This window comes from Seriola dumerili, unplaced genomic scaffold (genome assembly GCF_002260705.1).
Source record: "Seriola dumerili isolate Sdu_G_001 unplaced genomic scaffold, Sdu_1.0 BDQW01000066.1, whole genome shotgun sequence".
Lineage (NCBI taxonomy): Eukaryota > Metazoa > Chordata > Actinopteri > Carangiformes > Carangidae > Seriola > Seriola dumerili.
Window position 1 is genome coordinate 3,543,592 of NW_019174321.1, and position 25,256 is coordinate 3,568,847.

Here is a 25,256-nt window from a genome sequence, read left to right on the forward strand (position 1 = left end):
AAGTTGAGCCCTATTTGGATGGGATTTTCATTACTGTGCTTCTCATTAATTTAACTCATCTTTCTGGGCGGTAATTTTACCTTTCCAAAATTACAAGGATGGACATTTTGCAGCACAAAGCAAAGAGAGAATACCATGGCTTACAGTTGTATGCTAAAGGGCCTAAGAACAGGACCATGTAAGAGCTCATCAAATGGGACGATGTAATGTCAGGTACAGGGACAGTTGTATGAAAGTGTGAGGGCAAATACATATTTTGTTGATTTTTGAAGTGGAAAGAAGTAAATATAACCACTGCAGCCAACTAGAAATGAACTCAACAGGCCTAACTCAGATTGGGCAAGCAGAAATTTTACAAAAAAGTGTTTGCAATCTGTTTGCCACAATTACTGTTCGATTCGACTTGCAAAAATGAGCACTCGCTGCGCTGTTGATAATTTAGTGTAAATTGTTCAACATTGTAGCTGAATGCTTTAGTGTTTATCTGCTATAAAAATGTAAAAGCGACTTCATCTGTGTTCACTCTATATCTTATATGTTTAGATTTTACTTTCTAATTGTGCAAAATTAGTTTGTTGTGACTCACTTAAACACTCGAGCCTTGGGAACTAATACCTACATCTGACCTGCCTCTGACCTGCAGTTCCGACTGCGGCCACAAGTGCACAGAGTGGCGCTGTTCCTACAGGTTCACCTGCGAGACAGAATTCAGGACAGATGGGTATAATTTTTTGTCTTGTCATTGACCGGCGCATGCGCACTTCATCATTGACTAAACTGCAACTTCGCTGTGACAACTTAAACGCTCTAATATTTTTTAATGGAAGTTTGGCACACACGCGCTGTAGTACACCGATGATTCTTTACTTGTAACGGAAGTATAAACACAAAATTTGTGTTTTGAAAGAAGTGATTCGGGTGTTTTTTTTGTTGGCGCAGCAGGATTATGGTCGCTGGAGGACTTCAATAACGTGAGTGTCATTATGTTGAGTTAGAGTGACCGCTTCACCTAACCTTATTTCCTCAGTCTAGCAGCTGTGTCCAACTGACAAAACTTTGAAAAAACTGTTGATTTATAACGTTTGTAGACGACGAAGGTTATCGGACGTAGCTAGCTAACGGTATCAAGCTAGTAACTCATTTTTTAAATAAACTAATTGGTCCGTGTTCGTTAACCATTTAGCTCAATGCTACTGTGTATTTGGTGAATGAATATGTTTGTATGTTCACTGGGGGCCGTTATATGTATGTTTGGTGTATGATATTTTCTTAATTGGTGAAACATGGTATTATACGATATGTGTAGCTTAGTTTTTGCTGGATTTTGGTGTGTGAGAATAACAGCAGAACAGTTTTTTTTTTTTATAAACCTGTCTTGTTTCACTTCCCCAGTGAGAAAACGAGGGGACTTTCCTGAACTGATCTTTAACCCCAACATTTTTATGACTTAAAGTTACACAGTAAATCTCTGATGAAGCTGTGGCTTGGCTTCTTTGGGCTTGTGTGGGATGAATTTTGCTGTCCAGGAAATCACATGATCACATCCCGTATTGGTAAATGTTATTTGACTAATCTGTCCTCCCAAACGTGGTGCTTTGACCGATGTTCCGGGATGTACTGATAATTATGACAGGGTTTATTCCTTAACCTTCATATTTATTTAATGGCAGACATGTAACTAACAATTATTTTCATTATTGACTCATTTAAGATAAGATAAGAATAGATATTCCTTTATTAGTCCCACAGTGGGGAAATTTCCTACGTCACAGCAGCAAAGTGGACAGTACAAAGAAAGAAAAACAGCTTGCCACTTAAAGAGAATAAATAATATAATATAATAAAATAAAATATAATACATTATTGTACATTATTTTCTTGAGGAATCGATTAATCGTTATGTCTTGGTTTTGGGAAATGGTGAAAAACGTCCAAACTGACATTGTCAGATATTTTGTTTTGTCCAAAACCCAAAGAGATTCAGTTTACAGAGATATAAAACAGAGCAAAGGAAGAAATACTCAAATTTAAGAAAAGTGAGAACTTGCCAGTATTTGGTATTTGTGCTAGAAAAGTGACTTAATCAATAATTAAGTTATCAAAGTAGTTGCTGATTAACTTTCTGTCAGTCAGTTTATCAATTTATCAACTAACTAAACTAATCACCTACACATAGAGGAAAAGTTATATTCATTGTTCTGTCAGACACAAGTCTGGATTACCAACTAGCCACTGCAAAGGAACCTCAGACTCCCAGGTTTACTCAATATGATTTGGGTCTGCAGGATAATATTATTACAAATTTGTTATAAAATTTGCACTACTGCGGTAGAATATAAACTATTACAGGTCCTCCATCTTGTAGCCTGGTACTGTAGAGGTAACCTGTGTCAAAATATAGTTTAAGACCTTAACTGTTTTCGTTTATGTTATGGTCTTATGACGGTAACGCACTGTCAAACTGCTGAAACTGGAAATAAACATTAATGTTTGCATCAATATTCAACACTGATAATTCTTTATTTATGTCATGTTCTTGAGATGGCGATGAAACAGCAGTACAGATGTTGGTTGTCACTGTGTACAATACATCAGTGTGTTTCAGTGTCTGTGTAATTGTGTTTGTCACTCTAGGTTTGTTGTGTACAGGAGAAAGTGAACCAACAACACACACACACACACACACACACACACACATGGTGAGGAGACCATGTGGTGGTTCCAACAGGGTCTGTGCTTCCTGCCAGCTGCTCTGGTCATCTGGACAGCGGCGTCTTTCGTCTTCGCTTATATCACAGCGGTGTTGCTGAGACATGTGGATCCTCTGGTGCCGTACATCAGGTCTGAGTCTGGACACACGCACACATCACACACACAAGTCTCCTCTGAGTTCTGAACATTTTTCATGTCTGTTATATTTCAGGGTTTTGAAAAGTCTTAGAATTATTATTGTCATTCTTTCACCTTCCTTGTCAGGAGACATTATACACCTGTTGTGACAGTGTTTATGTGCAGGAGGAGGTTCAGTCAGCACCATCAGACCTGTATCAAACACTGTCTCATAATGAGCAAGTGTTGAATCACTGGTTAATCCAGTCTGCATTTATTTAAGTAATTGTACCTAAGAAATGATTGTTAAATCCTGCTGAGAGGTATTGAAAAAACTGTGATATAATAAATAATTGTTGTGCTCACTGCTTTTCCAACATACTTTCAATATTAGGCGAAACAGGTATTAAATTGCATTCTGTTAGGAGGTGAAATGATTTGTTAAGTGTCTTGATAATAAAAGTAATTGATTCTGTAATTTCTGAAGTGAAAATAATGAAAAAATGTCAAAAATTCTTGTGATTCCAGCCTCTCATATTAGAGGATATGCTGTTTTTCATGTATTATTTTTCATATATCATATATTAGCTAAATATTTTGTGGTTTTTGGAGTTTTGTTCAAACAAAACAAGAGATTTAAAGACGTCATGTTTGGCTCTGTGAAGTCAACAATGAAAATAATTAAGTTGCAGCCCCAATTCTGTGTGGTATCAAGACATCTTAGTAATTCTTTGTGAACCTTACAGAAACCAGTGTAGTCAGTGGTTCCCATCTGTAGTGTGATTTTGGTCTGCACATTAAAATGAGCAAATTTGTATTTTTGAATCAAAAGTTTACAATTAAAGTTACTGAAAACAGAGCTGCTATCAATTTTTAATTAATCAACTTTTTTTGATAACTGCAGATTTACCATCAAATTCATACAACTTTTTGAAACAATGGGTCCATGATTTCAGACAAAAGTGCACAAAAGCAGCTTCTCATTTTTAGGTGTCATTTGAATGTATTCAACCTCTGATGCCAAAATATGGTACAATTTTTTCAGTGCCGAAACCAACATGACACTCTGTCCATAATTTTACATTACAGAAGATAAACATTATTTAATTTCACCAAAATCTTTTTTCCCTGTTCAACTCAATGAGCCAAATTTCTCTTTCCCTTTGTTGTGTGTTGCAGCGACACAGGAACAATGGCACCAGAGAGGTGTGTGTTTGGCATCATGTTGGATGTGTCAGCTTTTTTAGGTAACACACACACACACACACACCCTAAAACCAAGATTTTACAGAATAAAACTATTTAAACAATAAAATATATCATTAAATGAAATGGTGCAGGAAGTACAAAGATCAGCAGATGGAAATGTAATCTGTGTAATTTAGTCGCTTGTTACTAAATTGGTTAAGAAATAATGTTAAAATTTTATCCATTTATCAATATTGATCGATAATTTAATTTTTAAAGCCATGTTTTGATTGACTGCTGTTTGTGTGTGTGGTTGCAGGTATGGCAACGGTGTACGTGCGTTACAAACAGGTGCAGGCTCTGACAGGTGTGGACAATGTCAGACTCCACAGACTCAACAGCTTCGGGCTGCTGCTCGGCGTGATCAGCTCCTTCGGGATGTGCGTGGTCGCCAACTTCCAGGTGAGTGCTGCCGGTCCTGGATCCGTTCATCCTGTACAATGTGTGAACACGTCAGCAGTGAATTTGTGTTTGTGTGTCAGAGCAGAAGACCACACTGTTCTCCATGCACCTGGTGGGGGCGGTACTGACCTTCGGAGTCGGGGCTCTCTACATCCTGGTTCAGACGCTGCTCTCGCTCAACATGCAGCCTCACGTCCACAGCAAGGCCATCTACCTGGTCCGCCTCGGCATCGGAGTCTGGACACTGTGCAGCATCATCAGCAGTATCCTTTAACACAGTCCAGCTGTCATGAAATTAATTTTGTTAATTAACATGAGAGTAAGAGCAGAGTCATAGTGATCATAATTACTGAGGAAAGAGAAGTTTTAATAATTAAAGGAATCGTCACTACATTTCTGTTAATGAATAACAGACAAATTCAGGTGTGTGTTTCCTGATCAATCTCTTAAGAAACCTGATCACTGCTCGACTCTCTCCAGAATCAGAAAACAGGGAGGTGTCAGCTAGAGAACAGATTGCAGGAAGGATGCAGCATAATCATTTCTGCCAGTTTTTTTTTTTATGCAAATGAAAATTGAAAAAAATGTATTAGTTTGATGAAAACATAATGAGAACACAACCTGAACATTAGAGAGAAATGTTGTTGAAGCAAACACGTGATGGATTTTCTGAATCTGAATTTCTCTTGTGTATTGAAACAATTCCTTGCAAGGCTTATCATGTTGTCAGACATGCATCCTGCTTTATTAATGCTGTGGTTTCTCTGAAAATAAGCTGTGATCCTTAACAAGGTCGTCAGTGTTCATATCATCAGTCATCATGTACAGCAGTCTGCCAGGAGTGGACGTAGCTCACAAACTACACTGGATTCCTGGAGAGATGGTCAGTGGTTTGTTTGTGTTTGTGTGTGTGTGTGTGTGCGTGTGTGCGTGTGTGCGTGTGTGTGTGTGTGTGTGTGTGTGCGCGCGCGCATCAGAGCTTTGTTTCAGTAATGATACTAAAATTGGTAAAATGAAGTAATGTGAAACAAGTTCTCAGAAGTTAAACACTGTCTAACCACAACCGGCTTTACAGGAACTTTATCTAAATAAAATCCAGTCCAAAACTGAAAGTTAAGACTTAAATCACAAAATATCTGTTATAAGACAAAAAGATTAGACTCTGAACAAACATTTAATGTCAGCTTTCAGTGCTTGAAGTTTAGTTTTTGATAGTCAGCATTACACATTTCAGTCAGTATCACACAAGTATTGAGGCTGGATACACAGCCCTTTGCAGCATCACTGCAACATTTAGGTTTCTGTTTTTAATTATTTTTCCAGGGTTACACGGCTCACATCATCAGCACCGTGTCTGAATGGTCACTGGCCTTTTCCTTCATCAGCTTCTTCCTCACCTACATCAGAGATTTTCAGGTATTTTGTCTCATCTTTTCACCCACAGCTTCAGCTGAAGGTCTGGTCTATTTTGTTTTGTTTCAAGCCAGATTTACTGTAAATCAAGATCTGGTCCAAGATCTGGACCAAGGTGTTCAACACTGCATAGAAAATGTTCTGAAGTGGCTCCTACAAACAAAAGCTTGTTTAAAGGAAATCTTCACATTTTATTTTTAAGTTTGTCCAGATGTATAAAACTGTGTAGGTTAATGACTTAAAGGAAAAGTTTGACTTATTCTTCTTTGGCTTATTTGGTATCTACAGCCGGACTCCTGTTAACCTGCATTTACCATAAATCTGACTTAAATATGAAGCCACAGCCAGCAGCCAGGTAGCTTAGCTTAATATAAAGACTGGAAACAGGGAAACTGCTAGTCTGGCTCTGTCCAAAAGTTCAAAAATCCACCTACCAGCACAAGATCAGTAATTAAAACATTATATCTTGTTTGTTTAATCCATACAAAAAACTAGCTAAAAGAAACTGGCAGTTCCAGCTCCTCTTAAGAACATACGTTTTCCATTTTCCATGTCTGTTTTTGTAGGGATTAACTAAACAAAGTATGTGTTAAAAGAATTCAAGGTGCTGCAAGGCTAGCTGCTTTTATGCTAAGCTAGGCTACCCACGTCCTGACTCCAGCTTCATATTTAGTGTATGGACACAAGAGTGTTATCGATCTAGAATAATCAAGAATAAGACTGTTACTCTTAAAGTCAGCCTCTTCCTTTAAGCTCTTCTTAAAGATCTGGGCTGACAAACATTTCCTAATTATTTTTTAAATCTTTTTTTTTAATAAAGAAAATTAACTTGCGAGCAGAGGTGGATTTGCAGAGCAGCCACCTGTATGACTGGCCACATGGAGGTGTTGTCGCATCACATCATCTCAAACGTGAGGCCAACGAGTCCTCTCCACTGCTGGCAGGAGGAACGTGACCAGCAGCAGCCGCTTTTACACCAATTTTCACTTTTTCTAAACTTGTTTAAAAGCTTTTTATAGAGAATTTCTAAAAGCTGTGGCAGCTCTTAAAGGGTCAGTTCACCAAAACATATCATCTGTCCTTCCTCTTGTGGTGTCTATCAAGACAGATAGTTGTGGATTTATTTCATATCTGCATCAAAAAAGGAGAAAGTTTTCATAGTGAAATTCCATTCAGATCCTCTGTACTGGGGTGCAGATATCTCCAAACCTGAACATCTAAAACCAAAACTATGTGATTGTGCCACTAGAGGTAAGGGTTTTTATTTCATATTTTATCATTTGGATGAACTAACCATGTAAATCCAAATGTAATGCTTTTGGACTTTTCCCTCCAACTATATCGCTCCTTCTCAGTGACTTGTTCCACAAGCTGCACTTTATATCATTTAATTTTGAAGAGCTTTCACTGCCGTTATAAACACCACCTGCTTTTTGTTCTATCACGTGTCTGTGAAGCCCGCCGAGCTTCATTTGGTGGAAATAAAACAATAACTTTAGAATCATGTTTAAATGTCAGCTAATGCATTGATTAACTCTGAAGGGGAAACACTCAGGAGCGCTGAGTTTAGTCTGTCAAGTTCAGCAGACAAGATGCTTTAATATTTTAACTGTTTCTGACCAGTTATAAGTCTGCTTTTATTCCTTGTTTACGAGGGTGTTTGTAAGACTTACACTTTTTTTTTTTAAGAGTTCCCCATTTTTATTGATGTGGGGGAAGTAGAACTGACGATAAGTGAACAGCTCCCCCTGCTGGAGAATCAGAAGTGAGTTTGTGCTAACCTGAAGTGTCTGCCACCAGAAAAATTATACATTTTTACAGTGTTTTAATCATAATTGATTCATAAATTAAAATTTTAATTTTAATATGGATTTGAAACATACATTTAAATTTTTTATTTTACATTTAATTATTTAATTTACTAATGTATGTGTTTCATCTTTATCTCACCAAGGAATTTGTTTTCTTTCTGTAACATCTTGTAAACAAAGTTTGCATTCATTGCTACATCGTTTACATCTGTGTTTACTAGCTAACAGTCCTTTTCTTCACTGCCTTTGTTGGCAAATTACTGCCACCAACTATCAGGGGAACAGCACTAAACTAGCTACAGGAATTTTATCACATTGCAGCAAAACGAGGACACACTCATAAAAACATCTCTATATGGTCACAAACACCTTTAATTTAAAGCAGCTGTTGAGTTTGAAGAGGTGAGGCAGAAGAGCTCTTCTTGGTCAGATTTCTCTCAACACACAATAGTTGCGTTTTAATCATATCATTCATAAATAGAACTGTCTTTAAATTAAATCTCTCAGCATTTTTAAATTGACAAATCTATTATCAGGAAAACAGTCTTAATTTTTCTGATGGCACACTTCAGACTGTACAGGACCTGCCGTCAATTAACTGAGAACAAACTGTATCTACAAATAAACATTAATTAATCAGATAAAACCTACTTACCCTAAATTGTGTATATTATACTGTTTGCTGCAAATAAAAATGTATTTCTTGTTTGTGGTTACTGGTCATATTTTGTCTGCATGTCTTCGTCTTCATGTAGGGAGGATTATTTGCAGGAGTGTTGTATTAGATTGCATTAGGTTTTATCTGTTAAACAATCTTTGTTATCTTCAACACCCTTTTACTTTATGTTGACAAAATTGTTTGTTCCAATTATCTATGCAAAAAAAATTATTAAAGAGTGCAAGTTAAGATAGAATTTATTAACTGGCAAAATTTATACTTAAAGTCGCCCTACATTAACATAAAAACATAATTGGTTAGACAATATAATGTAAACACCTATAAGGAAATGAAGTGTTCAATGTACAGTATTGGTCAACAATTATAACTTCTCCTGTAAAGACATTTTACATTATTACAGTTGTGTTTTACTATATTGTCATTCATTATATGTTTAATTATGGGTGCCCACAGGTTATAACTGTTGGCAAAGACACTAATGGAGACGTATTTTCTTAAAACTACATTATAATGCATTTGAAATGCTCCATTTATTATAAACATCGGGACTTTAAGTTGAGTGTTGCCTATTAACTTGACTGTACGACTTTCCTTTTTTTTCTCCAAACCACATTTTCAACCACTCGCATTTATCACATCTTAAAAATCAAAATCCCACACAGATGGAAGTAAATACATGACAAGTTTTAATTTTCTCAAAACTATGACATTTCTATGCAAAGCGTACATTTTTTAAAGATTCACCCCGATTTTTTGTAGCAGTGATGTTTGGACATTTGAGGATTTTTGGATCACTAAAACAAAATTAGGGAGTGCGTCTTTAAACACACAAATTTGACAGGCTTTTACTTTGGCAAACTGATTTAATATTAGACTTTTTATACGAGCCATGGATGATGGTGTCTCATCAATCCTGATCATGCAGAAAATATAATCTCTACCTCTCAGAATCTGTTGAAGATGCTCTGATGATGATGTTAACTTTTGTCTGCACCCTGTACTGATAATCACAAGTGATACTCAAAATGATAATATTACAACACATTATTATTAAAATTAATGGCTTGAACCTATATACATACAATCATAACAATAAATAATGACACTGAAATAGAGAAGCAGCTTTGTCCATAAAATCTCAAAAATCAAAATTAAAAACGAATCTGAAGCTGATAAAACGTTGGATGAAAACAAACAAATATTTTCAGCATCTGATAAGTTTGAGAAGTAACTGGTTGTTAAAGGGTTAGTTTACCCAAAACCTCTAAATTAAAAAAAAAAAAAACACTCTCTTCCTTCCAGTGGTTTGTTGACAGTTTTATCTGTCCAACTTTTGAGAAATCTGTCACTGCTTTCATCTAAATGAACGGTGGTGAGTTTTAGGAATTCAGTGCCTGTGATGATCCACAGAAAACACTGGAGACAGTTCATAGTTTTCAAATTTCAATTTAAAAATATTGCAGTTTTTCAGTAGCAAGAGCTGAGATTTTAAAATAATGTAGATCATTATGTCTTAATGAGTTTACACAAGATTCATTAAGACAACAAATTTCCCACCGACCAGGGTCACATCCGTTTTGTCTGACCATCTGCCCAAAATCTGATCAACTAATCAATTAGACTAATTGTTGCAGGTCGTTAACATTTAAATCACAATATGCATCACAAAAATTTTTTGTTAAATTCCAATCTAAGTTCCAAGTGTGTTCTCGATACCACCAGAGACACCCAGGATTAAATTTAGGTGTTCGTTGTGTGGGTGAACTGGCCCTTTATCATGGGAGGAGAGAATCAGATGAAGAGCAGAAGGGGGAGATGCAGGTGTGTCTCAGAACTTCAAGAGGTAGTGAACGTCCATGCATGTATTATAAGAACTGGATACCAGACTCAAAGATGGCGACCACCTGCAGACCTGCATATCAGAGAGAGTCACTTAACAAATTAGCACGCAGTGATTCAGAGGTCTGGAACCAGGCTAATGCAAACGCACTCAACAGTGACTCACTACCTTCTGAAACAGAGACACGCCTAATGATTTCATGAAAAGTATTATGTTTGTTAACTGCTAGAGTCCTGCTTGAAGCCATGGCACGAGCACATCCAGAACATCTGAGAGCTGTTAACGCAGAGGGTTTAGAGACTGACGACATTCTGACGTTAAACACAAGGACAAAGCCATAAAGTCATTTGTCAAACCTCTGACCTCCACCCTTGAAACCCGTAGGAAATCCATCTTTTCCAAACTGAAGTCATGTGTGCAGTGGTTTCCAGAAAAAAGACCAGAGGGTTATAAGGCATCAGTGGGCGGGGCCATAAGAAGGCCGACAACCTCCGATACACCTCAGCAGGAAGTCGAACATTCACAGCCGATCTGCATGCTCCCAGCCCTGAACTCTGTCCGCCTTCGCTTCGCTCCACCTGAACATTAAAAGGCCGATCCGTCACAGATGATATTCTGGCCTCGGCCGGGGAACAGCTCCATCTGCCAGTACCGAGGATCAGCGTACACTACATAGGTCAAAGGTCAAAGGGAACAACTGTCAACTGAGTGTTCAGACCAGATAGCTTCAGCAGCCACATGAGATGTTAAAATGATTGATTCTAAGGATCAGGAGAGCAGATTCTGCCGACAAACACCTCAAAGACTACAGGTACAGTTTGAGCAGTGTTGCTATATTATTATTATTATTATTATTAATTATTATTATTATTATTTATTATTATTATTACATATCGGAAAGCAGCCTGAAATTAAGCAGCTGTGAGTCAATGTGTTCAGCAATTTTAAGACAATTTATTATTTATTTATTGTTACCCATGTCTCCAGGTGTCAGCCACAGGTTGAAGGAGCTGCAGTGTTTCTGACAGCGTTGAACAGGCAGAACTCGAACTGTTGGCAGCCCCTCACCCACCACCAGCCAGCCCAACACCCCGACGCCCTGTAACACAGGCAGCAAGTCAGAGTTACAACAAAGCCTGAGGGCACGTGAGTTGTGTATCTTGTTGTATGAACTGACATCCAGGAATGTCTGCAATGTGAAACCTCACTATACCAATACCTGTTGCAAAAGGGTATTGTGTTAAACTTGCCCCAGTAGAATTACAACATGGTCTTTTTTTGCAGTTTTCTCCATCATTCTTGTCAGTAACAGTATCTCTGTCCTCCAGTCTCTCAGTGTGGAGATGTCTGGACGTGAACTCAGCTGGACTCACCTTGCTCTGGGAGTTTGTGCTGTGGGTGACCAGGCAGCGCTGCAGGATGGTCCCTGCACTGTCCAGCAGGGGGCAGAGCTCAGCCTTCGGGAAGAGCCACCTCAACACCTTCTCCCTGGTTCCAGAGCTAAACCTCCTACAGAAACAAATACAACACGCACAGTCAATCAGCAGTCACTATCAAATACTACTTTGTCCACGGATGGGGTACAGATGTTATTTAGCAGATAAAACAGAGCTACATGTTATCCACATTAACCCACATAATGTACAGTTTTATGTTCTGATAACCGTTCAGTGTTTACTTTGAACAGAGTTGTGTACCAGAGCAGGGTGAAGTTGGCGGGTCCCTGAGGGAGGCCGAGGTTGTGGTTCTGCAGCCCGTCGTCCTCCTCCAGCAGAATGGACATGGACCCTGAATGGGCCAAGTAGAGCTCCTCGAGCTGCTGCCGCTGGATGCTGAGGGACTCCCCACCCTGCAGAGACCAGTATGAACAAACAGAAACCAGCATGAACAAGCATGGAACGGTTGGTCCCATACAGACTGACTGGAGACCGTACACCCTTCACCTGAGATAAAACATTCAGCAGTTTAAATCAGTTCACTTTCTGATTCTGTATCAGTGTGGGATCAATTTTATTTTTTTAAAGATGCTGTTTACACAGTCTGCACCCATGGGTGTGACACAGGGATGCCCTTCAGATAGCCAACCCTGGCTTTGTTGACCTCTGACCTTCAGCAGGACGAGCTGCGGCCCCCGTCGCAGGGTCACAGTCCCTCTAAGGCTCTCTGGGACTTCCAGCACCGAAGAGATCTCTGCACAGCCCGAACAGTTGACCAGGCTCTGCCTGAGAGAGCCGGCACTCCACCATTCATGGAAACCTACAACACAAACACACATTTACTACTATGACACTACAAGTCTTAATGTTAAACTAACATTACTTTCTCATTCATGAAAAACTGTGCTTATGCTTTTATGTGTGTGTTTCAGAGAACTGTGGAAACAGAACTAAAGACAAAGAGTGATCATGTTCAGACCTTGCAGGTTGTACTTCTTGGCGATGGGCAGGGACAGCAGACGGACGTGGCTGAGGGGGGACGACCAGTTGTAACAGCCCAGGTTGACGAGACCCAGCTGGGGAGCACTCTGAGGGTAGGTGAAGGCCAGCACCACCACCAGCAGGAAGCCCACTGCCACCACAAACTGCAAAGACAACAGAGGCATTACTAACACTGAGAGCTGTCTCCTTCCTCAGACCACACAAAATTATGAATAAACCTTAATGCACTGTATACTCTACAACAAATAATTAGTATTTTCAAGAAATAAATTCCACTAGCAATTATATAATATAATATATAACAATGATATAATATAATAATGAGGCTTTGCTCAGCTGCAGTGGACAAAAACATTATTTCCACAGTGGAAACATCAGGGTCCACTAAAAAACACCAAAAAAGAATTTAAGTTACAACAATAACAAGTAACAACATTTTCTGTCAAGGCGATGTAATAAGTACGATGTAATATCTGCCTGACCTTGATGGTGGCTCTCAGGATGGGGAACTGGGGGGGCTCTCTCCTGGGCTCGTTGGTCTCCAGGACCTGCTTGATGAACCTCTCGATCTCCCTCTCTGACATGCCGTAGCGGTAGCCCGACTGGCGGAGGATGTCGATGCTCTCCGACAGTTTGTCGTAGATACACGGCTCACTCATCGTCGTTCCCATGGCAGCGGCGACAGTAGTAATGGCGGCTTCTCGATCAAACAAGTCGATTTTCAGCTGCTGTGGGGTCTAGGAGCATGGTGTCACCTGGGAAGTCATCTTGGATGTTAACTGCCACTTCATTACTTTCAACAACACACAATTATCACAACCGGGGAAGGAGTTTGATAGAACTTAATTGAATCTGAATCCAGTTTTAAATCCCTTATCAAATCTTCTTCTCGCGTTTAGTAACTCGTTCATCATCGGGAAACCACAGACGAGAACAGTTTGGCCTGTGATTGTCTTGTGTGAAGGGATGGCAATGCCACAGACATTCCTTAGATTCTTTACTTGTAGACACTGTCTAAAGCTTTGTAAGTAATGCAATTACATCATGGATAAGCAAGGCTGACGTGATGAACGTCATGCCTTTTCTGGCCCTACAATTATCATAAAGCGCTGAATGTACTTTGAGCAAAGTTTGACGATTAACACTTACTGTGTGCCATCTCACAAGATATCAAAATGTTATTTATTTTTTCTTTTACATTGATAGTGACAGTAACATACTATTTGATGTGGCACACAGCAGCGGCACACACCACATAAGCCACTGGAGAGTGGTGTAGGCAGTGGATCATGAGCGATGTGTCGTTTTCATGTGGCAAAAACACATCACACTAAAACCAAGGTGGGCACACCGGCAGCAGTGTCTGTCGGTGGACTGGAGAGATACGCAGTTTATGAATTACACTTAGCATCAGTACATCCCAATTTGAAATGGCACATACCAATATGAATCGGTGTATGGAAACATATACGGAAACATCAGTAATATACCGTTTACAAGTGCTATTAGCCGGTAAAAAGGCATTTAGATGTTATTCACAGGTTACGTGAAGAAAACAGTGAGATGACACGATACTTAATAACACGATCATTTGACTATAGACATTAGCAAAGGCTTAATTATAGTAAGGTATATGATTTAGCGAGGACAAAAAACAGTAGTGGTGTTTAACGTACTGAAAACAGTTCACTGACAGGTTAGCTTGTCTTTGCTAGCCATAGTTGACGTCACGTCCAGAAATAAACTCCAGAAACAAACTGAAAATCTCACCTCAAAGTGAGATCCACCACCGTAGTGTAGAGTCTCTCATTTCTCACGATGCACTCTAAAATAAAAGTTGTTTTGTTTTTTTAAAGATAAACTCAGTTGCTAGTTGCTAGGCATGGCTACCACAAATGAACGGTCTTCTTCTTCTTCTCTTTTTAATGTTTTTTGGCAGTTTTGACGCTACTGTGCGATTTACTGCCCTCCAAAGGATGAAAAATTACACTACATCGATCACAAATCATATTCTTGAATACTGCATTACTACTTACTATATTACTATATTACTCGTGTAATAACAATGAATATATATTATATATAGCACTTTTAAAAGCAGTCAACTTCAAATCACCTCTAGAACAACTTGTAAAAAATTTACAATTTTCTGTGTTGAAATTTTCCTTCTATATTATGGTTTACAGTCTTTTATCGAATGTTTTTATGTTGGTTTCTTGTTCTTTTGTGGGCTATTAACCTATGTTATGCTGTACAGAAGTCTCTATTGAGTGACACATATAATTAGCTGAGGTTATGCTAATTCTGAATATATGCAGCACTTGGTGAAACCCTTAAAAATGACAATTTTACTATGAAAAACACAAAGGTATGAAAAACTGAAAAAGTTTAATTGTGGGCCTAATAGGTTCAAAGAATGAATAGAAAGAATACATGTTTATATAAGAATATATTTTTTTAGTGAATTGAATATCGTGAATGTACACGTCAACATTCTGGTTCAGTTTATTATGCTGAGGCATTCACACTATTGTTCTTCAAATCTTTATATTTAGGTCTATGGGTTTAACCCACGTTTCATAAACTCCTGTTTATAGCCAATTCAAGGACATAGGAAAGCATTGGCCCCGCCTCAAACCGAACCAAAACAACACATATTGGCCAATGAAAGCGGAGATTGTCCACAGGAAGCCACACAGCTTGTTTCCGTTTCTTGTGCAACCATGAAACAGCATCGACACCGAGCTGCGTCAAGTTACAGAATTAAGCTGCAGAGAGGTCAAAACACAGTTAAAGTAAAGTAAAGTAAAATGTTTTTTTAAACTGTTTTTATTATTTTATTCTCTCTTTTATTCTGTTTTTAACAATTAGAACATGGAAAACACAAGAGACAATGCAAAATATAAAATTATAGTAGATACTATATATAATGCAAAACAATTATACACTATTCAAGAGAGGTTTTAAACCAAACCAACAAAAATGAAAACAGCAATGAATAAAACCAAATGAAAACAACTTAATAAATAAAGAAATGAAACAATATAAAATAAATAAAACAATAAAACTTTAATGAAAATTTTATTTTCTTTAAATCTAAATGCATCATTACTTTTCTCATTCAAATTACATGGGTAGGAGCTGCTGGTTAAGTAAAATTAATCTACATGCTAGACTGACAAAAGTTATCATAAACTTTTTTTTCTGAAAGTCATTTTGAGTATTTACTTTACATTTATTTCAAGAGTTTGCCTAAAAATCTTAACAACAATGCACTTAATAACTTTTAATATTTGTATTAATTGGGGATGTGTTTTTTTCTTTGTGTATTTTTATTATTGGGCATGTATTTTTATTGGGCTGTTATTGCAGAGATGCCACTTGAAGTTTCGTTATACTTTGTATAATGACAATAAAGACTATTCTATTCTACTCTATATTTTTTACTTTGAATTTCATGCTCGTCATTTCAAAAATCATTTATTTTGAAAGTCGTGATCGGAAGTGGCCGTTGTTATCGTGTCTGCCTTGACACAGACCAACTCTGTTTTGACCTGGATGTAACTCACAGGCGGCAGCACTTCTCAAACCAAACCAAACTTCACGCACATCAGAATTTTCCTGAAATTGGGAATTATCTTCCTAATTTTTCTCCACAGAAATCCGCCGCTGTAACTGGTTCAAACCGGTTAACATTGGTCGTTTGGTTGCGGTCAGCGTGTTGTTGTTACCGGAGGTCAGCGGGTTTCCAGGTGAAAACAGAGCGCCGTCGAGATGCTTTCCTCTGGCAGGACCGTCTCCTCCCGCCTGCTCAGGCCGGTCGCATGGTTCCCTCTCCGGCTGGGCTCTGACGGGAGAGCCGCGAGCTCTCTGCATAAAGGTAACAGTAGTCCGGAGCAATATAGCCGGTTTATAAGCCTCAGAGCAGCTAGCACAAAGCTAATCCTAAAGTGACGCAGTTTAGTAAGGAGATTGATAACTTCACGGCACCCATGAACTGAGTGATGAAACATTGGGTAATGACATGTGAGAGATTATAAAATACAATGATACTCTAAAATTACTTCAAAAACATTAAGTCCTCAGGACAGAGGGAAAATGAATAGTTATCAAGTTTGATAATACATTAATTATTATTATCATTATTATCATTTATCAAGCAGAAGTGTCTAACAGTCCATGGCTCCAGTTCTGTTTATATATTTATATTGTTTTGTTGCCTTAATTAAATGTTTTAATTCTTTTTTATTTTCTTTTTTTATTTTCTTTATATTTTAAAAACGTGTTTTTTCTGAATATCTGAGTAATTCTTTGGGTTTCAACTTTATGATAATTTTGGAGGAGTTAGTTTGTGGTGCTGTTGAACTGTATTTCATTATACAGGAACCGTTTCTGTAAATGGGGTGGACAAAATAATAGAAACATCTGCCAGTATAACGCAATACATTTCAACAGCACGGCAATCTGCAGCCTCAGGAATGACCATACAATTGAGTCAGCACCTCTCTGAAATAGTTTCAATAAATACTGAACTTTATAACCCTGATGGAAGATATTTTGTTTCTTTTTAAATAATATAACAATATATATAATGCTGCTCTAATAATTAGAATTGACAAAAATAGATTAAATATACATGGGAAAGGTAAGACTAATAATACATATGTAATACAAATATGTTTTGATATCACCATGATATAGTGGTAAATTTTCAGTACTTTAGTTTTCTAGACTCAACTCTACAGACACAGTTGATGAATGACTCAACAAGTGCTGACTAGCTTTTCACAAAAATCTGGCCCAGTGTTTGAGTCCAGGATGGCACAGATTTGATTTAGCTCTTGATTCAAACCAGCTGACTGTCTGCCTGTCTGTTGTTTTGTGTTGCAGAGATGATTAAGAAACATGAACTGGAGGTAGATGAGCTCCGCCCCCTCTATATGGATTTCCAGGCCACCACACCCATGGTAACTGTTACTTACCATGTTGTCACGGTTACAAGCTTTACCAGCTGATGTCGGCCTTAGCAGTGGAGTTTTTTACACTTGTACTCACCTGCACTTACAGTCGAACGTGCATATGTGTTTCTGTGTATGTAGGACCCCCGTGTGCTGGATGCCATGCTGCCCTTCCAGGTGAATTACTATGGTAACCCTCACTCCAGGACCCACGCCTACGGCTGGGAGAGCGAGACTGCCATGGAGGCCGCCAGGAAGGTAGAGAGACAGTGTGTTCAGAGAGAAAAAAGTTTTGAAAAAAAAACTTAAGTACATCTCAACTTGTCATATAGATTCTTTTGTCTCCTTTATTTCAGTGCACTGAAATGTTTCTATTAAAAATGAAGAATTATTATTTCTATAGTGTAAACGCTGTGTGTTCTTTCATGTCCATCACTCCATTAAGTCTGAATTTTAGAGAGAGACATGACTGTGTGTTGTCTTGCTCTCTCTCTCTCTCTCTCTCTGAGCAGCAGGTGGCTGATCTGATTGGAGCTGATCCCAGAGAGATCATCTTCACCAGTGGAGCCACTGAGTCCAACAACATGGCCATCAAGGTCTCACTCTCCACTTCCTCTTCATCACTTCCCCTTCTCTTCTTCACCTTTTCTCCCACCTCCTCTCACCACTAGCTCCTCCTCTTGTTTTGGTTTTTAGTGAGAAAAGATCAAGAACAGAGGGAGAAAGTGTTAAGAATAGATGAGAATGCAGTGTTAACTCACCGAGAGCACTGTAAAAGCAAAACAAGCACACATTTAGAACATAATAAGAACAGAATGTGAATGCAGAGAAAATGAAAACACATCAATGCCATGAGAACATGTAAGAACACAATAAGAACAAATTAAAAACAGAATGAGAACATGTGAGAATGCTCTAAGAGCAGAACAAGAACACAATGAGAACACAGTAAGAACAGCATAAGAAGCGAATAAGAACACATTCGAAATTATTTGAGAACACAGTAAGAAAATGATCATAACTCACTGAGAACACACTTGAAAATGTTCCCTAGAACAGTGCAAGAACAGAACGAAAACATGTAAAGGACAGAAAGAAAATGCAGAAGGAGAACACTGTAAGAACAACTCTGAGTTAGAACCCAGTTTGTATGAGATCAGTAGTGACCCCGCCCCTCCCTCTCCTGCAGGGTGTGGCCAGGTTCTACCAGGCCAAGAAACGTCATGTGATCACTACGCAGACAGAACATAAATGTGTTCTGGACTCGTGTCGAATTCTGGAGGCGGAAGGATTTGACGTCACGTACCTGCCAGTTAAGCAGAATGGGTTGGTGGACCTAGAGGTACATACACACAACATACACACAGTACACACAGAGTGAACACATACTGCATGTACAAAGAACATGCAAAAATCTGTGTGTGTGTGTGTGTTTTCAGCTGCTGGAGGCCTCCATTCGTCCTGACACCTCTCTGGTGTCGGTGATGACCGTCAACAACGAGATTGGAGTCAAGCAGCCTATCAAGGAAATCGGTAACCATGACGATGCAAACATTATTTACTCCCCATTTCATTTAGTTTCATCCATGTTACAATGATTCAGAATAAATCATAACACTGTGACCAGGTTTCTGATCTTTACTTTTCCACAGAGGTCTCTGATCTGATTTAGTTTTCTGATCAAAACTACTGATTTATTGAGCTTTACCCTTCCTGTCCACAGGTAAGATTTGTCGTTCTAAAGGAGTCTTTCTCCACACTGATGCTGCTCAGGCTGTTGGAAAGGTTCCCATCAACGTCTCCGACTGGAAGGTTGACCTGATGTCCATCAGTGGTCATAAGATCTACGGACCCAAAGGTTAGCCCAAGCATTACTCGTTAACTGACCTGAAGAAGCTGAAGAATATCTAACGGGGGGAGTTAGTTTTGATTGTTGTGATATTCTGTAAGTCAGACCTGGTTGACCTGGTAGTGTGTTAAATTTCCCGTGTGTGCGGGGCGTCGTGTGACGTAGTGGTCTTAAGCAGGCGCCCCATGTGTAGAGGCTACAGTCCTCGCTGCAGTTGGCCCCGGTTCGAGTCCCGCATCGGACGGCCTTTGCTGCATGTCATTCCCCCTCTCTCTGCCTCCCCATTTCCTGTCTCTCTACTGCACTATCAATAAAGGCATAAAAAGCCCAAAAAATATACTTAAAAAAAAAAAAAAAAAATTCCCGTGTGTGAACAGGTGTGGGGGCTTTGTATGTGCGTCGCCGACCCCGAGTGCGTTTGGAGCCGCTGCAGAATGGCGGCGGGCAGGAGAGGGGGCTGCGCTCTGGCACGGTCCCCACCCCGCTGGCTGTTGGGCTGGGAGCCGCCTGCAACATTGCCATGCAGGAGATGGAGGTATAAACAAACGTACCCAAACATCCAAAGACTCAATAAATACACCCAAACATTCTGGCAGTTAATACATATATACACACATACATACATACATAAATACATATCTATATATATGTGTGTGTGTGTGTGTGTGTGTATATAAATATATATACATATATATATATGTATATATGTATTAATTATATATTATGTGTGTGTGTTTTTGTGCAGTATGATCACGACAGAGTGTCCATGCTGGCAAATCGTCTGGTTCAGAAGATCATGTCTGCGATCCCTGATGTCATAATGAACGGAGATCCTGAACAACGCTACCCTGGTACAAACACACACACACAGAACTCTTGCAAAAAACACACCAGTCATGTACTTCAATTTCAACCAACATAACATTCAAAGTCCTTCAACTTGATGGTAGAGGTTTCTCATGGAACTCTGTTTCATATTGATATACAATTATTACTGAAATGGATGAGGCAGATGGACTTATCTGACTGTATCTGTGTTTTTCTCAGGCTGTGTCAACCTGTCCTTTGCCTATGTGGAGGGAGAAAGTTTGTTGATGGCACTGAAGGATGTCGCTCTGTCATCTGGCAGGTCAGACACACACTCTTGTTAAAATTTAAAATCCAAAAACAGGACTGAAGCTTCACTTGAAGCAAGTTCTCCTGATGAGTCAAGCAGACACAGATGTAAACAATCAATCTTTTAATTGCAAATAGTTTTTTGAGGAAGGAAATGCATTCAACATGTTTTTAGACTTATGATACACATTGAATTTTGGTGAAAAACACTGAATGTACTGAATTTAAATGTAACTTTGTAAATGTAGCTTCAATTTTGATTGGCCAGACATTACAGATTGGGTCTTTGAAGATGAATTAATATTTGTGTGTGTGTGTGTGTGTACAGTGCATGTACATCTGCTTCTCTGGAGCCCTCATATGTCCTCAGAGCAATTGGAGCAGATGAGGACCTGGCTCACTCTTCCATCAGGTACATCTTTACTGTAATCCAGATACTGATCATAATCCTGATAATAATTATGATAATAATCCAGATTAAAGTCTTGATTCATTCTGATCACAGTCTCATTTTTTAAATCAACTTTACTGGCAACTTTATTTGTCATCTCAGTGAAATAACATTTCTTCATGGGCAGAGTATAAATTTTGATCCTGCTAGTAGTCCTGATCCTAAACAAGTTTAAGATAATTTGTTTTAAAATGTAAAAAAAAACAACAACAAAATAACATTTGTTAGGAGTGTCAATTATATAAATTATAATCAGGTATAATCAGGGATAATAACCCTGATATTAATCCTGTAATACTCCAGAATCCAACAGCAGAGACTCACAGACAGGAAGAGGTTTTTTATTTGTTTTCTGGTTTGATGTCAGTTGACTCACATGTTGATTAATGTAAACCTGTTCGTCTGTCAGGTTTGGTATTGGCAGATTCACCACAGAAGATGAGGTGGACTACACAGCAGAGAAATGTATCCATCAGGTCCGCAGACTCAGAGAGATGAGGTGAGTTCAGCTGTGTTCTAACGTTAGTCTTATTCTGGTATTTTTGTCTAATTTTTAACAGTAATAATAACATTGCACTCACCAAGTTAGGACAAAGGCAAACGGTAAAATTATTACTTCAGATGTCATTGTAAACATCCATCATAGATAGTTCACAAACCTACTTCCTGTTTCAGCTTTGAGTGACCGTACTTACTGTAGTTGTGTGCATAACATTTTCCCGTACTGTACTTACTACCAACCTGGGGTCTGACAGGCCTACTGGCGGAAGTGGGGTGAAGCCTTGTTTGTGGGCCCTCTTCAGTCACTGAATGACATCATCATTAATATTATTCATAAACACAGTATAGAAATTGCCAAGAGTAGGCCCACTGAATCATGACAAATTAGAGCACTAGTTCACAGGTTCACTCACTTTCATTTGTTTCCAACCAAGTCAGACTTATTTTTAGTGATGTTACCATGTCCCCAATTGGAATCTCATAGACAAAACTATAAAAAATAAGACCCAAGTTGTAATAAATTGGAGTCAATCTTTGAAACTGACTCAGTAACTTCATACATACGTGCCTGTCTCTGTCTAACAACGTTTAAAAATGGTAATATTGTTATGGCAAACATCGAATAAACTGTTGATCTGTCTGTCTGTCTGTCTGTCTGTCTGTCTGTCTGTCTGTCTGTCTGTCTGTCTGTCTGTCAGTCCTCTGTGGGAGATGGTTCAGGATGGCATCGACCTGAAGAGCATCAAGTGGACGCAGCACTAGACTCCTCCTACTACTTGCCCGCTTCCTAGCTGATGATGACGACGATGATAGTTCCTAGTGAATTCTGGGAACGGACCAGCTTTTTCTTCCTGTACACAAACACGCACAAACTTCCTGTCTGACTTGAAGTCTGTTTGTAACTGTAGCTCTGTGTCTCTGTAGATCCTCCTGTAGTTGCTCTCTCGGGAGATATTGCTCAGAGAGTTGACCAGCACATGGCAACCTCTGGTTGTTGTGATAACTCTGTTGTACATTAGTCTGCCTGACTGAAAAGTTGTCAGGGGTTATAAGACCTGGGTCCTGTATCACAAACTCAGTTCATCTTACTGTGATTTTCGTTGGGTTACCTGGCTTCAGTGATCCTAATGATGGTATCAAGAAGCTGGTTTTTATCCGGCTCCTTTAGCTCAGAGTTTACTAATTCAGCTCTGAGCACATTCATTTGAAAGTGGAGGGATTCTTGGTATGATATGACACAGCAGTGATACCTGTATGTACATTCTGTTACTGAGGAACCAAAAAGTGAAATTTCAAGAGGCGATGATAACACAACAATAATAAAATAAGAAACTGTAGTAGGAATAACATCCAGATATTGAAAGTGAGAGGGCCGTAGGACTGGAACATTTATCAGCAGTTTGCAAGTGACTGTTATTTTTTGTGTGAGAAAGTGGTGATCAAAAATCTTTCCATGGTGATTTGCTCCGGTTAAAAGTGAGCCAGCTTCATGATACCAGAAAAACCAAAGTTAAACCCAAAGACAGCTGTCGAAACTGCTAATCCCACTTCATGATACAGGCTCTTGTCAAGGTGTCAGGCCACCAAGATGGACAACAACCATCTGTGACAAAGAAAATGGGAACAAAGGGTAGTTTTGCTTCGGCGAGGCTACAGGTGGCAACTGGAAGCAGCAGACTTACTGTACATTCACTGAGTTATCTGAAGATTTGATGATTCACTAAAATATCAGAAGCTTTCACTTGATTCACAGACAAATATATCCTGCTCTATTCACGGGTGATACACTGTCCTATATCTGTCTTCAAATCAGAACTCAGTCTTGTAGTTTCTGTTTCTCCTCCCACATCAGTTTTAATATCCAATCAAACAGTGTTAGCAGCTGCAGTTTCACTATTGTGTTTAAGTCTGGAACACTCTACAAGAAGCAGAAAACAAAGTCGAAACAGCTCCAGTCCAGTTCCTCACATACTTACTGGGGGTCACACTTCTGTTACATACATGAGTCTGAGGTTGATGAGACTCTCAAGGTGATCCTGAGGTCTGTACACAAAAAAATTAGGAAGTAATTTGATACATGTCTGGGATGATTTAAATTCTTGTATTGTGTTCCTCGATGTAGTCGGCTGAGCCTCTAATTCATATTTATAGCATTTACTGTCTTTTACTGATGCTCCCATCATATGCACAATATTATTTTCCAATAAAGTACTGCTTCATGATTATGCAATAAAATTATGTTTCATTTTTATTTAATGTTTGTTTTTACACAGACAAGTATATTTCATTGACCAATGCTACATACCACTGCATTTAAAGTGTAACGTGAGCTAGTTTGCTACGTCAGTCCATAGTTGGGCCCTTATACAAATATACAATTCAACATAAACAATTTCAAAAAACATGATATAACAAAAATACCACAATGAAATAATGATGCATAAAATGAAATAATTTAACCAAAAGCACCTAATTCAGTATTAATTAGTTATAGAAGTGTTACAGGGTTAGTTAAAAATATGACTACTACTACCGCCCACTAAACACCAGCAAAAGTAATGCACATAAAAAAATAGAAAATACATAAAGCAGCAGATTACCTGAGAAGCAAAGTTAATTTTTATTTTACTTATATTTATGATCATTATATAATATGTAGCACACACATATACAGCACACAAGTGTACTACTAATGTTAGTGCAGTAAGTTAGTATTGTATATATAGTCTACTATAGTACTAATACTTTATAATACCCATTATTACTTATTTTTACCCATGTATAATTATTTTATGAGGTCTTACATGTTCAAAATCACCTGGTTGATAACCCTGTGTCAAAAATGAGGTGTGGGTTCTTTTTGACTACCAACCACTCGTGTTAGAGCCTTGACAATGAAGTAAACAAAAAGCTTAAGCTAGATTTTGGCACAGGGCCTGTAGTAGTGGGGGATCAGGCTGCAGGGATTCTCTCCCATTTAGCCACAAGAGAATTAGTGAGGTCCAACACTGATGTTGGGTGGGAAGGTTTGGCTCACAGTCAGGGCTGGATTAACCCCTGTGCAAAAATTTGCTGTGTGCCCTCACTGACCACTCGCCTACTGCCATCTAATCGTTGTCTGCTGAATATGTTACCCTGCTGCCACGAAGTTGTGCAACCTGACTTCGTTTTATGAAACTTAATATGGATTCATTTGTGGTAATTTGATTAAACACAACTTTAATTAGGAATATACTCCACACCAGAACAATATAAATTGAAATTAGCCTAGTAAACATCTTGAACTAGAGTTAAACATAGGGCACCTCCACAAAGCAGGCCAGATGCTTAGCTAATAATGTAGGACTCACCTTAGTTCAGATTGTATGTAAGTGGTGCAAATAACACATTTTGAAGTTATCAAATAGCCCAAAGCACTTTTGTCTGGTTGATTTTTATTTTCTGTTTATTTAATGGCCAAAATGGCAGCATAGATTACATAAGTGTTAATAACAACATATTGTATTAATTAAATAATTGTAATACAGGCTTACCCACAGTTCCTGTTCATCCCAACGGTGTTGGATGGGGTTGAGGTCAGAGTTCTGTGGAGCAGAATGTCATCATATTTTTTTAGGATGACCACATATCTTTCTAGTGTAAACTCACTTCAACCGGCAGGAGGCGTTACCACTCTTACGTCAGGAAAACGCTGTCCGCATCTTCTCGCGTCTGCACGTCT

The 25,256-nt window shown here is 38.7% G+C and overlaps 3 protein-coding genes across 3 annotated transcripts; 2 read left to right on the top strand and 1 right to left on the bottom strand.

Moving 5' to 3' along the window:
* The first annotated feature begins 752 nt into the window (after positions 1–752).
* Positions 753–8,411, top strand: dram2 (DNA damage regulated autophagy modulator 2). The gene is made up of 8 exons (XM_022742237.1): positions 753–971; positions 2,635–2,841; positions 4,009–4,076; positions 4,337–4,479; positions 4,565–4,742; positions 5,280–5,362; positions 5,803–5,895; positions 6,713–8,411. Exons 2-8 carry the CDS (start codon positions 2,711–2,713, stop codon positions 6,845–6,847), a joined length of 831 nt encoding a protein of 276 aa, XP_022597958.1. The 5' UTR covers positions 753–971; positions 2,635–2,710; the 3' UTR covers positions 6,848–8,411.
* A 636-nt stretch (positions 8,412–9,047) lies between these two features.
* On the bottom strand, positions 9,048–14,566 carry cunh6orf89 (chromosome unknown C6orf89 homolog). The gene is made up of 8 exons (XM_022742241.1): positions 14,431–14,566; positions 13,143–13,415; positions 12,638–12,803; positions 12,330–12,478; positions 11,920–12,071; positions 11,596–11,731; positions 11,198–11,321; positions 9,048–10,890 (listed from the first exon to the last, which is right to left on the bottom strand). Exons 2-8 carry the CDS (start codon positions 13,329–13,331, stop codon positions 10,808–10,810), a joined length of 999 nt encoding a protein of 332 aa, XP_022597962.1. The 5' UTR covers positions 13,332–13,415; positions 14,431–14,566; the 3' UTR covers positions 9,048–10,807.
* Positions 14,567–16,181: 1,615 nt separating this feature from the next.
* Positions 16,182–23,760, top strand: nfs1 (NFS1, cysteine desulfurase). The gene is made up of 13 exons (XM_022742157.1): positions 16,182–16,540; positions 17,551–17,627; positions 17,760–17,876; positions 18,131–18,214; positions 18,808–18,960; positions 19,058–19,151; positions 19,342–19,476; positions 19,845–20,002; positions 20,213–20,318; positions 20,515–20,596; positions 20,912–20,995; positions 21,444–21,533; positions 22,234–23,760. Exons 1-13 carry the CDS (start codon positions 16,435–16,437, stop codon positions 22,295–22,297), a joined length of 1,350 nt encoding a protein of 449 aa, XP_022597878.1. The 5' UTR covers positions 16,182–16,434; the 3' UTR covers positions 22,298–23,760.
* Positions 23,761–25,256: the final 1,496 nt, after the last annotated feature.

Bases quoted from the DNA above. Each gene is read 5' to 3' on its own strand.
- dram2 (XM_022742237.1), top strand. From the start codon at position 2,711: ATGTGGTGGTTCCAACAGGGTCTGTGCTTCCTGCCAGCTGCTCTGGTC. The intron at 2,842-4,008 runs GTCTGAGTCTGG...TGTGTGTTGCAG, and splicing joins CCTCTGGTGCCGTACATCAG to CGACACAGGAACAATGGCAC. The intron at 4,743-5,279 runs GTATCCTTTAAC...CAAGGTCGTCAG, and splicing joins ACTGTGCAGCATCATCAGCA to TGTTCATATCATCAGTCATC.
- cunh6orf89 (XM_022742241.1), bottom strand. From the start codon at position 13,331: ATGGGAACGACGATGAGTGAGCCGTGTATCTACGACAAACTGTCGGAG. The intron at 12,072-12,329 runs GTCAGAGGTCAA...TGGTCTCTGCAG, and splicing joins CGCAGCTCGTCCTGCTGAAG to GGTGGGGAGTCCCTCAGCAT. The intron at 11,322-11,595 runs GTGAGTCCAGCT...CCTGTGTTACAG, and splicing joins GCACAAACTCCCAGAGCAAG to GGCGTCGGGGTGTTGGGCTG.
- nfs1 (XM_022742157.1), top strand. From the start codon at position 16,435: ATGCTTTCCTCTGGCAGGACCGTCTCCTCCCGCCTGCTCAGGCCGGTC. The intron at 20,003-20,212 runs GTATAAACAAAC...GTTTTTGTGCAG, and splicing joins TTGCCATGCAGGAGATGGAG to TATGATCACGACAGAGTGTC. The intron at 20,996-21,443 runs GTACATCTTTAC...TTCGTCTGTCAG, and splicing joins CTGGCTCACTCTTCCATCAG to GTTTGGTATTGGCAGATTCA.